An 18,087-nucleotide genomic window follows, 5' to 3' on the forward strand; every position below is an offset into this window, starting at 1 on the left:
TACTGTTAATCAGCCAGGAGCTACTACAATCAAGTTTTGCTGAGTTTGTCTCACTTGGATGGGCTGCTGGACAGCAAATAAATCCCTGGAAAATTTTTAAATGCTCCAAATGAGTGGTGTCCAAACTAGAAGTCCAGTCTCCAAGTAGAGTCCCAAACTTCTGAGAAACCGATCTTTTCTCATGATTAAACTAGCATCATGCTAATACAATATTACTACTTTGCCATCAAGATTGTGACTGGAAAATATTTAGGTACAAACATCCACACAGATGATGCAAGTGCAAAATTAAACATTCCAGCAATATTCTTGGAACAATTTGGATTACAAATATCTGAGTCCTGTGGCTGTCTACAAGAGATGTTTATTTCATGTATTAGTATCTAAAAGGTTTGTTCACCTTACTGGCTTTCACTTTATCCAAGTTTTGATTTGTTAGTTCAAGTTATGCCATTCAAAAGCTAGAAAATCCTTTCTGGCTTTGGAAAGAGCAGAGAGATTAACATTGGAAAGGTGAACAAAAATTAAAAGAAACAGACCAGCTGCAGCTGGTAATGAAATCAGAGCAGTTTTATTATCTGAATTCATTAGAAAGTTAAGATCTGTTTCCAACTAAATGGAAGTTTTGTGTTTTCTGCCCATGCACCCTAAAACATGCTGTGGTGCAGAAGTACACATGGCAAACTTTTTTCTTTCCTCCTGATTTATTTATGTGACACCAGGATTCATAGATGCTAAAATTTTCTAGTACAGTGTCAGTCACAGGCATATGCTACATAGGGAGGAAGCTCCTCTCCTGGAATTGCTTCCCCAGGTCCTCCTGGCAGATTCAGTGAGTCCAAAGGCTTTTTACTTTTATAAAGTCTGCACCAGCAGGGCTGAAACACAAATATGTTCAAAAATTTCTGGAGGCATCACCTCAGAGAGAGCACAAATAATTGTTACTCCCAGTGCATCTAACCCCACTCTAGAGTTTTGACTGTACCTCTGTGTGAGAGCTGCTCCAGGATGATCCTCAGGTGCTGCAGAACAGGGGCTGAAATGTCATATTTATAGATGTCTATTACTGGCACTCGCTGACATCTCCCAAATATTCCATCTGCAGGAAAGAGAAAAAAGAAAAGGAAAAATACACATTTCGTTTTCTGAGAGGAGGAACAGCATGATGAGATGCGCATTTCCAATGTATCCTAATTACATACTGAAGGAACCTTTTAAAAGACACTTTAAAAAGCTATCAAAGAACCACTGAAGTCATGAGACAGGATATTTTCTATCAAAATAAATAAATGCTGGGAAGAATATTAGTTGGAGGAACATTCTATTGTATGAGCTAGGCATACAGTTTATTTTCTAAAGTATTTTCAACTTCTGCTTCCCAAATCTTTAGATGTAACACTTCTTTACTGACAATTCAGTGAGAGAAAACCTTAATGTTCAATGCCTACTATGCTGCAGATGAAAAGTGAAGCATCCAGAAATATAAATATTAATTTGCAGAAACTATGTGGATTTGCTGAAACATTTTTAATGCAGGAGCTGCGTGTTAGGCATTGGTAAATGAGAACTGAATCCATAATGGCTAGTAAAGGCTCATTTCAAGAAGTACCCTCTAATGAATGCAATAAAAGAAAGCTCCTCACAGAACAATGAGATATTAATGTGGCCTAATTTATTTAGCTCCATTCCATTTGTCTGAAATGACAGACTCTTCTCATCAATGTCTTTTCAAATCACACCTTCTAATTAATTTAGCTTCTTATTAGTCTTTATTTAGAGAATTGTTCATTTTGAGGCAAGCTTCCTGTATATGTGTGGGAGGAACAGGGAGTTCAAACATTCAAATTACCTTTCTCCCTTTCATACAAAAGCCTAATTCAGAGTCTAGGTGCTTCACATGCAATCTGACCATCTGCAATTCTGGGTCTCTGAGAAAGAGAGTGGTTTCATTTATTGTTCAAAATAGTTCTCTTCTATATAGTGATCCAAAGGAAGCAATTTAAATGCAACAAGTTTAATTAGCAAAATATTCTACTGCAATCCTAGTTTTAACACAGTAATTACTTCTGCTCTGATATTACATCTATGCTCCAAAAGGAGAACTACATCAGATGAGCAGAAAATAAGGATAAGCATTAATTTGCAAACGTCCATTACTTTCTGTGCTACTTCACAGAGCTAAAGACTACAAATGGTAACTACTGGCCCAGCTGTTCACTAAACACAAATAATGGCATAAAAGAAAATAAACCAAACCAGGATGCAGAAAAAGGGCATTATTAGTCCTCACTGTTAAACACAAATACCTCATTGAAATTAGCCAACTTTTTCTTTCTTCGCCTTTCCAATCCTCCTGTCACTTAAAACTGCCAAATTAAGTTAATCCAAATTAAAACCCTACATCTGAATCTAATTTTGCTATTGGAAACTAGGTTTAATTTGGAAACTACATAGACAGATATGGTTTGGTTTTTTGACATATAATGTGAAAAGCAGCCTAACAGCAGATTAAAATATTCATCTCTGTTTAAAAACCTGTTGCAGTCGAAAATAAGTATATAAATATCAGTCAACTTGTAAATGGATGGATAACAGGAATAAGGTTTTGATTCAGAAAGGAACAGAAGAACATTTCAGTGTTTAGGAACAAGATTCTTCGAAATGAAACATAACCTGAAACAGTCAGCTCTATTTTGGAATACCACCATTACTGGTTACAAACAATTAGGACAAAATCTATGTTTATATAAACAACTAATATTCCATTACTTTTTTTAGAGATAAAAATCATTCTGATCTTATTTTAGAGTCCAGAAAAGCATACACATTCAGTAAAAATTAACCATTTTTGTATTAAGTATCATTTAAGGATATCTCCATGGATGCAAAAGCTAATTCACTCACAAACTCTAAAAGAGACAAAACCATTTTCCTAAACTCTGAGTTTTCAGAAACCTTTAGCCTACTTCCTTTGAATAGAACAAAACCCATTTAAATTCTAAAATTAACAATTAGCACATGAGCCCGAGCTGCATTATACAATCTATCCAAAAACACTGGGACTGCTTAGGGAGAAACTGCAGGTTACTTTGGCTTTTGTACTTGAAATATGGGCATAATAAGCTTTGGAGAGGCTGTAACCACAAATAGAGCTCGGCTCTGCTAAATGCAGCACGAGGAGAGCGGAGCGAGAGCAGAATGCCCCAAGGAGTGGTTGGCAAATACCAGCTTTAAAATACAGAGGATCTTTGTGTCGGGGATTACTGTTGGACTGGAGTCGTGCAAATAATACATTTCATAGTTCACCTGTTTTTTCTAAAAAGTAGGAATTTTCCCAGATTTTTCTGTTTGATTGGGGCTTTCTTTTTTTTGGTTGGGGTTGATTTGTTTGGTTTTGGATGTATTTTGGCTTTTTAATTTTTTTTTTTTTTTTAAATAAGGTTTCTGTGGCAAGTTATAAGACCTAAAAAATTAAATTGGGGTTGGGCATTCAATTTTCAGGGTGCCTTTTAAAATAAACTTGCTTACAATTACACAGATTTCAGGGGAAGAAAAGGCAAGGGAGAGCCATTTTACCATGAAAAAATTGTCAAAGACACCCCTCTTTTTCTTTCAAGAAACCTAAATGGCAGATGTGGGGTCAGCAATGGCTCAGGTCCAGCACAGAGCTCATTTTTACTTAATTTACAGCTAATATTTAAAATGTCCAGCTTAGTCTGCCATGAACTATCCCAGTTACTGTGGTATTTACAGCAAGTCAGTACATGGTGCATCTTTCTGGACCCTGTCATGCACCCAGTCGGCCTCAAACAGTGAGAGAAATGCCCAAAGCTGGGCATAAAGCAAAAAAGAAAGTGGAAAAACCTCCCCGAATTTTTGGTAAATGTATCAGGGCAGAGGAAGTTCAAAGAATGAGTGATGTTTTAATAACACCATGCTCTGTATGCCTGTATCTGCTGAGAGTGTGTTCATACTGAACTTGCATTAAAGTTGTGTTAGGAGAGGGAACGTAACATGCAAAGGACATCTGCACTTCACACAAGCCCAGAATGAGAGAAGGTTGAGACTGATCAATATGGACAAATGTTTGCTATTAAAGTGTTATCATTTGCTGTCAGCAAAAAGTAGAAATTTCCATAATAATATCTTAAAAGTTATACTTAGAACTGGAAAAATCTGCATTAACAGCAGGCTCATGTTGGCTTTTAGAAAGCTTCTACATTTGTTTTCAGAGAAGAGATTAAAACAGAAGAATTATACACCCATATACCCAAGGAAACAGTGAAGTGCTTCTTTATCCACTTGGCTATTTTGCTGATAGCTTTAATAATTTGAGAATAAACTCAAACATAAACTTCTATAAGCTTTTACTTAAAATCTTAATTTTGACTAATATTTATATATTAAAAAGTTAGATGCTAAGATTAAAAGACACAAATTTACTGTAACTCAGGTGCACAATAAGATCTCAAATAGTGTCAGATGTCTTTTATTAGAGACAATGCCCTGGAGCATGGCATATGTATTTACACTGAATATTTATCAAATTTCTAGTGAAAAAATTACAACTGATAGATTAAACCATGAGCAAGTCAAAACACAAGTCCTGGAAGGCTGACTGTTGAGAGAGGTTTAAAAGAAAATGGAAAACACCCATCATTATTCATTATTATTGCCCATTTGTCATGAATTAGTGCATATTTATGACCTCCATTAACTACTGAGGAAGTACCACATTATATTCATGATTGACATCCAGGTATAGAATTGTGTAAAAGGAGACCACAAAAACCTATAGCTTGAAATAGTTTTGAAGAGTTGATTGTGCCAGTATATTCACTTGGTAAAGGAGACAAGCATCAAGTGCTTAAGAGGTACTAAAAAATCTTTGGAAACTTGTGCTAAGTGACATCCTTCACCTTGAAGGCAACACTATTTGTTGGCAGCTAATTCTAGAAATTCTATTTAGGCAGTGTTTCCTCAAAAAAAAAAAAAAAATCTGTGTATAATAAGCTGTCCTTGGCGAACGAAACATATCCCATCCTGGAATCCCTATGTATGGCTAATCTGGTGACTGAAACTAAGATGTATCCAAGACACGACACAGTTTTAAATAATACCAGCAAAAAAAAAGAATGAGTTCTTGTTGAGTGTCTTTTGCTACTGAGCAAAGGTATGAAGACTGATAAAGATTCTGGAGTTTGTCTGCAGGCAGCTGAAAGCTTGATATATGTAAATTAAAAGATTGTGCTGTGCAGTAATTAATTATTTAGATCTACATGCAGTGAAATTTTCACATGGCGCTGACAAGTGACCTTTGAAAAGGAGCCTTTGAGCAGATGCTTTGAAGCACCTGGGTCTTCTTCTCTTCAAACTTCCTGCAGTAGCCAGAAAGGAAGCAGCTCTCCAGACAGTGTCAGTACTCACATACATGGGCCAACCAGTGCTTCAGCTTCCTTGTACTAATTACCTGACAATTGTTAAAAAATTAAAGTAGAGCTTTGTATAAAACTCTAGTTTTGCCCCATACTGCAGTCATTGTGCTTTGTTCCTCTGTTGTTATGTAAAAAAGAAAGACCACAGACCCAGTGGTGTGTCAAATGGCAAATTCTGCCACCTTGGATTGCATTATTTGTGCTCTTGCACTTAACCAGAGAACCTACTATAATGTTTCTGCAGAGTTTTCAATGGACATCATTCTTCAGCGACTTAACCTTGTGTAAGAAAAGAATCCTTTCTTCTCACTGAATATGGACACCACACTCCTCCCACAGACAGCGGTTTAAGGTGCTATAAAGTCTAGGACAAATAAAAAAGGTCGGTGCTATAACCCACAATTAGAGCCTGAATTGCCTACTGGAGAGATTAAATCCTTTTCCAATGGGAAGCACAATATTTGCATCTCAAAAGTCTCATGATACTGAACTTCAAGGTCACAGATGTTAAATGTTTAGGAAGTATGAAGGAGATTGTTACAGTATTTTACTCTTCTCTCCCTGCTGTTTCCCATAGTATGGAGTGTGTTTTCAAAACCCCTTTTCAAAAATTAAAAAGAAAGATTAAATGTTACTGTTCATTGAAGAGGACGTTAAGTTGTATGCCAGGAGGCTTATTTCAAAAGATACAGTCCACAAATCCACATTCAACATTTACAAGCAAGGTCTTCAGCAAACAAAATGTTTTTAATATTCCATCTATTAAAAAACAATTTGTAATTTATACCTACACTTTTATATTCAATTTGCAAGTAAGGTAGAGATCATACAGATAGAGCAGCAGTGGCTTCTGCAGCATCATTTCTCATATGATGTTTTGAAAATGTGAGTCCAATGCTTCCAACAGCAAATCCTGCAGTGGTTGAGCAGAAAAGCTGCTGTTTGCAATCAGGGGGAGCTGCACTGCAGCCCTGCAGTGCTCTGCAGACAGCAGCCTTCTGAGGAGCAACCTCCCCCTGCTCAACTTTTAAAACCTTTTTGTCATTTTATTTTTCTTATCTCCGTAGTCCTTGGTTGTTTTCCTCAGTGGTCCTCGGTTATGTCCATTTCGGAGCAGTAATAGTGGCATCTAGTGGACAGGGATCAGTCCTGGAGCACAGACTGCTCACCTTCTGAATTTACTGCTTCCAGATCCATTTGGCTTCATCCCAGTACAGAACTATGCAGTTCCAGCCACCCTCAACCCACACTGCCCTTCCCTATCCTAAAGGCTTACAGGCATGGGGAAGATTTTAAGGCAGCTATTTAAAATTAAGAAATACAATTTTAAAATAAAAGGCCACAATATTTGTTTGTAGAAGTAAAGCATTATAAAGACAAGTAAGGAAAGTGCACGTAGACTGTTTAACAAGAGTTTGTGGTGGCATTGTGCTTTTGCTATGCACATTTTGAGGCACAAAACATTATGCAATAGAAGTAAATCCTCAACTTCAAGTAAAACACATAGCATATTTTTGTAGGTTTATTTTGTAAATATAATAGACACTATAAAATGCAGAAAACAATGAAGTAGGACACTCTAAACACGATTGCTTTTATCCAACCAAAAAAAATTGCCATGCAGTGGATGACTAACAGTCCACTAAATTCACTCTTCCTCAGCTACTAACTAAACTGCTTCTTGGAAGGCAAAGGTAACTTTAAAAAATTCTGCTGCAATCCAGATCACCTAACAGTCCTATAAAAGAACTCTAACAAGATTTAATGCCTCTTCTCACCTTTCTGGACACAGATATTTAAGGATAAAGATGGATAGCTGGTCTACTTTAAAAAAAATCCCCAAACCTAAACCCCCTGAATATTTCTGCTGATTGAAAGAATCAATGTAGGGTAGGATGTTAGTGATTATGAAAGTGCTCCTATTAAAAGATAAAAGCTAACATTAAGAGCAGCATTGGTTAGCTGTTGTGCAAATACTGTGATAGGGCTGGGATTTGCAAAGCTCCAAATCATTCTGAGGCATGAATAGTTCCTCTGGGTATTACAGTTCCCTTGTCTCAAGGAGTAATTCTGGGAGCAAGTTCTGGAGGACTCAGTCCTTCCTTTAAAAAAAAAAATATGTATATACAATCTTCAACAGAAGGGAAATATAATTTCAGTAACTATTTCTATGCTAACCTGCTAATTTAAGTGGTGGATTGTACGGTCCTAAAGCATTATGCAAACTTGGAGATTTTTTTTCTACGTTACAACAGAAATATGTAAATTGTAGAGAAAGTAACTAAAAAATCCTCAGTGCAGCAAAAGGAGGGAAGGAAAGGACTGTGAAAAAGTGAGTTACAGGCTAACAAAGCAAGAGGAGAGCAGGCTTGCCGTGAAAGAAGTGCTGCCTGCTTCCAAAAAGCCCCTAAGTTATTCAGCTAAGAGAATGAGAGGTCCAGATTTCAATGCCTACTTTATGTGATTCAGAGCACAGAAATGAAGCTCAGCCTTAACAGGTCATACTTCAGCCTTGCAAACATCGAAATAATGGCCATGCCTTGGGAGGAGAGGGCAGGAGGGACTTAAAGGAAAGGAAAAAGTAGAGATGAAAAGAAAGCAAGTCTTAACATTTTGCTGCTAGAGCTAATGTTCAAATTGAATAATGCTTCAATAACTTGGTACTTCTTAGAGAACCAAACTTGAACTCTCCACAGCTTAGGTAACTACGTGGCATGAAAGTTATGGTTTTGGCTCCATGATGAGGATAATAAAGGATCAGAAAACAGTGACTGAATCAACATCTTCCACATCCGGATAACCACGACAGTCTGTAAGCCACAGGAACCATCTGCCTCTAATTTTGATCAGAGGCAAATCCAGAAAATCTCTGAGAAAAAAGCCCAAGAACTTCTAATTGTAATATGTTGAGAAAGCTTTTCTAAGCAAAACTATGGCTTCAGTATTAGCTGAGGTGCTTCTAAGAAAAAAGAGCTTGCAATCAAAATCCTCTGAGCAGCAACTCCTTTTCTGGTCAATACTGGTAGTAAAGAGAAAAGGGAGGAAAAATTTAAACATATAAATCCTCCTCCAAGAGGATAAATACTTTAAATTCAAATATAAATCAAGTATTAATAGGCTTACAATAAAGCTATCTCTTCCATTAACATGTTTAGCCACTGGACTGCAAGGTTAACATGTAGGTTTATACCATACATTGCTATCTTAGTACTGAGAAATCTAAGCCATCTGCCACCCTCTATTTAGAAAAAGCTTTTTTTTCCTGGAAAAAAGACAGAATATTGTATCAAATTCTGACCACATCATTACCAGAAAGATATGAATAAACTAGAGAAGTTCAGAGAAAAATGAAAGAAAGGAGGCAGTCACACAGAGCCTTAAGCATGGAATTACCTGATTCTTTACAAGAAACACTAAACGTTTAGGCAACCTGGTTGATTAATTATTTATGACATTATTGGGAGAAATGGAGTGAAAAGACAAAAATGAACATTCTGAATCAGAACAAGTTTCAAGCAGGGAGAAACCGTTCTGGAGCTGTTCACTTCCCTCCTGGAAGAGTAATGGATCATGAGTAATGGATCCTATTGCTTGCACTGTTTAAAATTAAGCCAGAACAACAAGGAATGATGAAACATGAACAATTCTTTTTTTTACTCAATATGCATTTATGAACAGAGGTTACTGGAGGGACTAAGAATTTATTTATGGAATCAATGAGATGCAAATATACTAATGCTTATTTATGTACACTAATTTTCCAAGTATCACTGAGATGTACTTCAGTCACTTCAAGGATCCCCATTCATTTTTGGTTGGTGCCAAGAACCACTTTGGTGCTGGCAATGTCTTCACTGTGCGATCAGACTGTAGCTGCTCTTGCATCTGTATTCCCAAGGCAAAGATAACTCTGCAAGGAAACATGTTCAGCAAAATGCATTTCTGCATTAATTTTAATTTTGTATTAAAAACAAAGTAGTGAAAGTTTTAACTTATCCTGTGTAAGTGCCAAGAGCTTATATTTGAGTTAGTTATTATGCGTTTGCAGGAGACAATATTCTCATGAAAACATGACTAATGACCATTCCATTCATATTCACCAGCTACAGTGTCTAATAGAGCAAACTGGGTTTATTTCTGTCCTTTGCAAAACTAGAATATTTCTAGATCTTTGCAGGACAATATTTATTGAGACAGCAGATTGCTTTTGTAATCTGAGTTACTGAATTTATTCCTATATGGAACTGACTTCAGACATGCATGGAATTACAGTAATAAAGATCTCCATCTTGTTCCCTAGCTACTATTAAAAAAAATTACAGAAAATTATGTTATGTGAACCTGAAAATATCAGCAGAAAATTTAAATGCAATTCTTTAGGGAGGGGAGGGGAAAACCTTATAAACATGAATCACTTCAGAGTGCTGCACCCTGTGGCCTGATTAAAACTGTTCAGAGCTATATGAGAAATCTCTACACCTTGCTCAAGTCTGAACTATGCCTACAGAAGTCACAGCACATCAAACTGCTCCTGGCAGTTTGGGCATGGACACTGGAACAGCCAAGAACCTCACTCAAACTTTAATACCAGGATGCCAAGAGTTTCTGCTGAGCAGTTTGAAGAACACGAAAAATCTGAGTTTCAAGCAAACCGTGCTTTGAAATAGCTAAATACGAAGTTACATACCTTGGACCACCTATCAGAAGCTGCAGCCAGAAAAGTTATTTCTGTTACAACTAATTAGAGGTCCTGACACAGCTTTGCCCCCACTGTGTGAGAGGCCTGGAGCACTGCTTGCAGCTTTGCTAATGGCAACAGGTGAAGGGGCAGGAGATGTTACAGTCCTCCTTGCTTGATTCAAACCCCAGTGTTCAGCCTGAGATGATGTGAGGGCAAAAGCACAAAGAAGGTTTGGGGACATATGAACATAACAGCAGTAAGTGGGAACAAGGAGCTGACGTCATTCAGTATGCAGCATTGGTAAGGTCAATATGGGAATACAGAGTTCTGGAGTCCAAATCTAAAGATGAATGATAAATTTTGGAAAGGGTATTGAGAGAAGCAAAGGAGATTATATATGGGCTGGGAAAAGCCCTACAGTGAAGTGCCTTTTCCAGCACAGAAGTCTTCAGCACAGCAGATGATCTTTTGTCTCTCTAAGTAAGCCTGCAGACAGATGGAACGATACAGGAACAGAGATCAGAACAGGGCTGGGAGCAGTTGCAGAAGTATTTATTCTCCTCAATTTTGTGTGCTACTATTCAAAACAACTTTTAAGACCTGCAATATCTGAAATTATTATAAGAATGGATCTGAAAAGCAAGACTTCTTTTGCTTTTGCAATGGGTACAGAGATTCCTCAATATATGTGATATGTACAACCCCAAATTGCTTCCTATTTTACTCCCGGAATACACACAACTCATAAAATTCTTAACATTTGTACATACTTCTAAGTTGTAATGGGCTTTTTAGAATACTGTATACAATTAAAAGCCATTCTTTAACTGGAGTTTGGGGGCTGGATTAAAGCTGCTCACACCCTTAGAATATCCTTCAATTGGAGTGGTTAAGTACAGAAGTTGGATACTCAGCACATATACTTAAAAGAAAATAGAACAAATAAAAATAATTTTGAACAAAATATTCATGCTACAAAAGGATGAAATAACCATTCATCAAAGATGCAAAATAAAAAACTTGAAAGCCAGGACTTCAGAATCAGCAAAATAACCCACTGACATAATATTTTACTAATGAGCATCAAACTGTATCTTTCTAAATGTCTTCCTGATACTACATTGCTTACGAAGTGCCATATTCTTGATTGGAATAACAAAACCACACAGAAAATATTAACTCTGTTAATATTAACAACTTTATTGTTGCTTCCTCCACTCCAGCAGAATGCTCTTCCAGCAGAAGCCATCACTGGTTTTTAGTACGTCTTGACAGATCTAACAGAAAGGCGTTGCAGTCCTATGTGAAGGAAAATGCCTCTACCCAAAATCTACTATTCTGAAGCTTCTGCTGCATTATTGACAATAACCACACAAATTTAAATAATACTGCTGAACTTATGACTCTTATTAGATAGATAACTATTCACCCAGATCTCTGCACACAGATGACTTTGCTTAAGCAGGTCAACTTAGAGTTTCACTCTTTTGCCAGTGCTTTACCATTCCCCACTTATCCAACAACCAGCCCAGCCTACGCTCCTGTTCTGGCCAACAGAGAGGTTTGCAAAGGCACAGCAGATCCAGGGGGGTGGTGTGGGCATCCTCAAGGTCAAAAACATAAACAGAACTGCAGACTCACTAATGAAAGCAAAGGGATAAGCCAATATTTTTTAAATGGGAAAGGAAACAGAAATGCAAATCTTGAGGAGGGAAAAGTCACCAGCTTCTCTCACTGGTCATATTTCAGCACTAATTTTCCAGTCAATAAAAATGCTTCTGTCATGAAATGTAATTTTGATATACTGAAACTAGAAAGATTTCCAAGCCATGTACAGATAGAAGTAAATTTAGATGCATCCAGATGATTTTGTTTAATCTACAATAGCATTTTCTCCCAAAGACATCAACCGAAATAGTACATTTTAATTTTTTAATCTGACTTCTGCATACCTAGTAGCTGCAGTAATTTTACTTATGCTCATGTATCAGCCCATGTATTCCTTCAATGTCACTGAGAACTGGAGCAAGAGACAACTGTTACAAATATTTGCTACTATCTTCAGTATTTATGAATGTGCAGTGTAGCAACAGGACATCCCATTTCTTTCACATCTGGAGCACCTTTCAAATAAAAATGTTCATCCCTAAGTCAAGGAACTACAGTCCATAAAACAACCTGCAAAATTTTAATAAATTCAAGATTTTAACGTCAGCACCCAAGGTGTTTTGCACAAATTTCATTTGCCGCAAAGTTCATATTCTGCCTAAACCACTGACTGCTGTCATACTTGGTGCAACTTGTTATGGGTGGAAAGATAAGCAGCAGGGCAGCAAAAAGAGGAGGTTTATCTCTGGCAGCTAATCTCCTCAATCAACAGCACTCAGCTCTGCTTAACAGCCGTTGCCAAGGAACGGGGACCAGCTTTTCTTATCGGCTTCATAATGTTTCATTGACTATTCAGACTAGAATAGAAAGCTGTGACACTCAGGGTTATAAGCAGCACAAAATGAAAATGGCATATTATGTGGTATGAAGAAGAGAAATCTTTTAGCCCTCACCTTATCTGGACAGTGACTGTTACTCAAAAGAAAAAAAAAATCATCTATCATTTTCTGCTCTGCTTATTTTAATATCACAAAACAAACAGAAAAATATATCTACATAAATAAGATTACTTTTTTAACGCTGTTGGCAGGTCTTCAGCTGAGTGAATTCACTGACATTACTGATACCTCTTATACAGAAAGACAAGGGTTGTGTAGATCCCCTATTACATCACTGAAAAGCAAGTGTTTACTGCTTATTCTAAAGCTACATACAGCTTCAATGCTTTGAGGGACTTCTCACAGGAGCAGGGATGTTCCTCAAACCTTGATAACCATGACCAGAATAAGACAATCCATGCAAAACCAGCAACATTTCTTTAACAGTATCACTGCTCTTCTCTCTTCATCTCTGCACAGATTTTGATTTTCATACTGAATATTGATACTCTTTATGTACTTGAACAGGAATAAAAAGGCCTTTATTGCATCTCTTCTGATTATGAAGTTTTAGTATAATAACCTTTCCTGAGTATCTGGTTACTAAAATTTAAATCTCAGGCCATCCAGAATCATGATGAATTGTAACTGGCATTGTATTTGCATGTTATTATCAGCATATACAGAATTATATCATTATCCACCACAAGAAAAAGTGGTAAATAACTAAAAGAATATGCTTAGACACATTCACTGCATAAGAATGAATCACCTAATAAAATACATCCAAAATTAGAAAATAAATGTGTTTACCTTTTTTCCATCCCAACAAATGACTAACCATCCTCAGGGCTACATATCCAGTGGGCTATGAGCCCTCATATTTATAGATGTCCAGAAACTGAAAGGAATCTCCTGGAACAAATTTTACAGTCATGGAATTCTCTGCTTTTCACACAAAGTTTAGGTATGGACTTAAGACAGATATTCACAAGCATTTGAGGTTGCAAGTATTTCTGAAGGATGTCATGTTACCCAGTCTCTTTCTGTACAAGCTCTAATTCATCCAGTTACTATTAAAGACATGCCTAATTTTCCATTCATTGCAAGCCCCCCAGGGGCTTCTGGGAATATTTTTATGCTTAAAAATAACTATTTACTTAAGCAATTGTCTTTACTGAAGCCTCAGAGTTGCATGGCTCTCTTGCTTTTCCACAGTTTTAGGAAAAAATGCAAAAAATTACAAGCATTTGCAAAATGCTTCTAGGATCATACCACACCCTTCAGGAAATGTTAAAGCTTTGCTGTAACACAGAGTCTGTGGGATGAAGATGTACTGAGGCACAAGCACACTTTTTTTTGGCACTGAAGCTTCCTCTGCAGATGTGATGTCAAAGTACTGACCGTGCTTGGGTTGAAGTGTTTTGTGTGGTTATGGTACAGTGGGATAGGGCTCTTACCTCTTACATTTAGACTGGAATTGATGAATTTATTTCACAAAGGCATAATTGTTGTCCTTTCAGTGACAAATAACTTCTGAAATACCCTCCCAAAGTTCACCACACTCGTACTAGTAAAACCACAGTTTTATCTAGACAATGTCCTTAGATTATCTGGTGCAGGCTTATCAATTTCTCTCCTCCATCTCCTTCCATTTTTTACTATTAATGAGAACAGAAAAATTTCAAGTAAGATACAGTATTCTTTCTATTAACAAATAAAGGCAGTGTTTCTTTTCATACTAAATGGCCTGATTTTTAGAAAAAAATGTTTTTAAATCTGACACATCTTACCAAACCTCATGTATGAAATTGGACAGGTAATTTAGGGGTGTATTTGTGGCACATTTACTCCAAAGATACCACAGAGAAAGAGGCACATGCTGTAGGCGATTTGGCTAAATTAAAATCTAAATCAATAAATTGAACAGATACATACCTTGATATGAATAAAAGCATGAGGCTGAGATGACTGGATTAATCATAACAAAAGAACAAACTCAAAAAATTCCATGGATTCAGCCTTAGCTGAGGTGCTTCTATCAGATTTCATCCAGTTTGGCTTTCCAGCTAATGAACACTAAGAGGAGGTGTTACACCTTTTTCAACTTGCTTCACTACAATAATAAAGAGAAGATTCAAGTACAGAGGTACTGGGTTTTCTTCTATCACTCAAATAAGAAAATTTATAAATTTGAATCTATTGCTTTATCATTAATTTAATATATTTGAAGCTATTATTTTTTTAAATAATTTGATTTTATTTATGTTTAGTTTTGGGTGTGAAAACACCAAAGTATGTTTCCAAATATTTTCCTTTAACTACACTTCCATGAAGATATATAAACTGTAGAAACAAAATGGGCACATCATTAATTTTGGTTCTTCAGACTTTTGCTTCTTGCACTAAGCCAGGGAGTGATTGTCAAGATCTTGGTCATGGAGAGCTTACAAGCTTCACTGGAAGTAAATGATGGTAGAGACTGAAAGGACCAGGATGTGTTTCATCTCTGGCTCAGAAGCAAATGCAGCCTGATAGAAGAGAGGCCTCTTCAGCTATGACCACGCAGTGCCGCACAAAAGCTCTGCAGGTGATTGCAAGATTCAAGTTTCAAGTCCCATCAAGAAGGGGTCCCAATCTTGGGGCCAAGTGCTGTCATGTAAGGATAGATACATCCCAAAGTTGCTTTTTAAAATATTAGTCCCAGAAAAACAACTAATTCTCTAGCTGTTTATAAAGACTATCATACCTCAAAAATCCATTTAAATTTCTTTGAATAATGTGTAATTGTTCCCTTACTCCTGTAGTGACATTCCATTTGAACATTCACATCAGGATCCCTAAGGGCCAGGTCTTAAAAGCTGAGCACAGACACTTAAGGAGAAAAGGAATAAAAAATATCAGATAAGCACAGACATGGAGATCCACAATTTCGTGTGTGCATAAAATCAGTTGTACAGTTTGTGTCACAGGCAAGTAAATACTGCAAATGCAGATACAGGAAGCATTTCCATATACTACCCATGGAATATGGGTGGACCAAAACCAGGGCAGAGGTTACTGCTATTATTTTGACTTCTGTTCAGTAAGGATTCTGTTCCAAAACTGTAATTTTAAAATCCCTGTCATGTTATTTCTGTCCCTTCATGGTTTTGGTATCTGAAGTAGAAAAAAGGGGGAAGGAATTGGCTGACTAGAAACTAATAGTACTAAACAGAGAGCTGAATAAATATTTTGCAAAATAATTTGGAAAAAGTCTTACTTCATCTCGACTGTAAAATATTATACTCAAACCCAACAGTAATTACAGAGATACACAGTTTTCACACAGATTCATCATTAGACATCATTCAAGCAGAAGCATTAGAAGTGCCCTCTTTTTACCCACAGGCAATGCCTTATGCTAAGCTGCTTCCATACATTTAAGGAATTGATTTTAACAGCACTCTGGGTTTGTGTTTCTGTTTTTACTTCTTCTTTTTTTTTTCTTTTTTTTTTTTTTTGTAAGAAGGCTTCAGAATAATTTCTACAAAACCAACATGGATCATCTTTAATTACTGCATTGCAACCATGGCTATTTAAAAACCCAGTCTCAGCAAAGTAGATGACAAACATTAATGAGCAGTAATGCACACATGGTATTGTAAATGAAAGGATAATGAAAGCAATTTATTTGAAAATTAAAATATGATTAAGAATGGCAGTCTGTACTAGGACCCAGATGCCAACGGAAAGCAACCAATGTGCAAGCAGACTGTCATTAATCTGGGAACCATACGAAATTGCTTTCATTTCTTTGACAGTTTTTAATATGAAGTATCTTAACTAATAGGCAGCACATATACACTGGAAGCCACAAGACCTATGGAGATTTTCAGAAGAAATGAAGAACAGTACAGGAAAAGTCTCCAAGAGGACACTCTCCAAGAGAGAAAGAGAGAGGACTACATTTGGAAGCTATTTCCAATTTTAGGAAGGATGAATTACACTTTGCAAAAGTGCCTGTCTACATTGGCTGTGGAGAGCCTGTCAGTTCTTAGCTCACACTCAGCAGAGTGCCTGAAGTGAGGTCAGGTGAACGTGGAGCAGATGTCCAAAGCAGGTGCTCACATCAGCACCTAAATAGGAACAGGACAGGGGTAAGCCCAAAAAGCAGGTGCACTCACTTAGGTAAATGCATGCACAGGAGGTCTAGAAGCAATTTAACCACAATACTTTTCTCCTTCACATGTGTTTAAAAAGCCTTCCTGAGACTATGCATGTATGTTCAGGGTCTAAATTGGTTCCATCTGCACGGTGTGGGATTCTAGTTCAAGTGTCTGTCACTTCAAGGACCTCTGAACTTTTCTCCAAATCAGAGTATAAAATACCTTGAAAACATGAATTATTATTATGTATTAAAGTGAAAATGATCTTTGATTTTTTGAAGTATCTGCTTATCCCAAGTTGACACTGGCACAACAGCAAACCACACTCAGCAGACTGCTATTATGTTGTCACATATACTCACATTTAAGCATTTGAGTTTGAAAATTTAAATTTAAATAACTTCCTCAGAGACAATATGTCAGAGGGGCTTGAGTTCCATGACCAAGTACTGGACTGTATGTCTCCAAGACCTACAAATATATCAGGATGCATGGAAAAAGTCATTCAGAATGGTTTCTTTTTTAAAAAGAAGTCTGATTAAAGACAAGTTGGAGGTGTGCTGAACAAAGCCAAAGGACTGCTCCATCTTGAGGGTACTGAGCCTACTGGTTTCATTCCAGCTGCAGTACGTCAGGTATGAAACATTTATCAGTCCCATTTCAGAAGTTAAACATAGTTGTTTGGAAAGCTGTTCTGGGGAAGATCAAGTTCCTGCTAAGACATATCTTCTGTTACAAAAATCCACTTCATAAATGTATTAACCTGGCCCTAACACAGCACAACCAGCTGCTCAAAACAGATGATTATCCTGCTGTGTTCAGTGTTGCTGCAGCCTCACCTGCAGTGCTGTGTGCAGTTCTGGGCCCCACAATTTAAGAAGGACATGAAGGTCCTTGAATGCATCCAAAGGAGGGCAGCTAAGCTGGTGAAAGGGCTGGGAGGTGTTTCTTATGAGGAGCAGGTAAGGATTTTGGCTTTGTCTGGCTTGGAGTAAAGGAACCTGAGGGATGACCTTGTTGCCCTCTACAGCTTCCTGAGAAATGGAATTGGAAAGGGATGTGCTGCGCTTCTCTCCCTGGGATCTGGTGGTGGGATGCATGGGAATGGTTCAAAACTGTTGCCAGAGAGGTTAGAATGGGCATTAGGAAGCATTTCTTTGCTGAGAGGGTGGCCAAGCACTGGAACAAGCTCCCTAGGGAGGTGGTTGATGCTCCAAGCCTGTCAGTATTCAAGGAGCATTTGGACAATGCCCTTAACAACATGCTTTTACTTGTGATCAGCCCTGAAATGGTCAGAGAGTTGGACTGGATGATCCTTGTAGGTCCCTTCCAACTGA

General features: G+C 37.3%; 1 protein-coding gene across 3 annotated transcripts in view; it reads right to left on the reverse strand.

Moving 5' to 3' along the window:
• The window catches only part of PTPRN2 (protein tyrosine phosphatase receptor type N2), a 658,488-nt gene that overhangs the window by 491,827 nt on the left and 148,574 nt on the right, over positions 1-18,087 (reverse strand). For all 3 annotated transcript variants that reach the window (XM_069006416.1, XM_069006415.1, XM_069006418.1), the window contains exon 3: positions 986-1,099. In XM_069006416.1, coding sequence (XP_068862517.1) covers positions 986-1,099 — 114 coding nt within the window. The remainder of the gene's footprint in view (positions 1-985; positions 1,100-18,087) is intronic.

The sequence above is a fragment of the Aphelocoma coerulescens genome, chromosome 2 (assembly GCF_041296385.1).
Source record: "Aphelocoma coerulescens isolate FSJ_1873_10779 chromosome 2, UR_Acoe_1.0, whole genome shotgun sequence".
Lineage (NCBI taxonomy): Eukaryota > Metazoa > Chordata > Aves > Passeriformes > Corvidae > Aphelocoma > Aphelocoma coerulescens.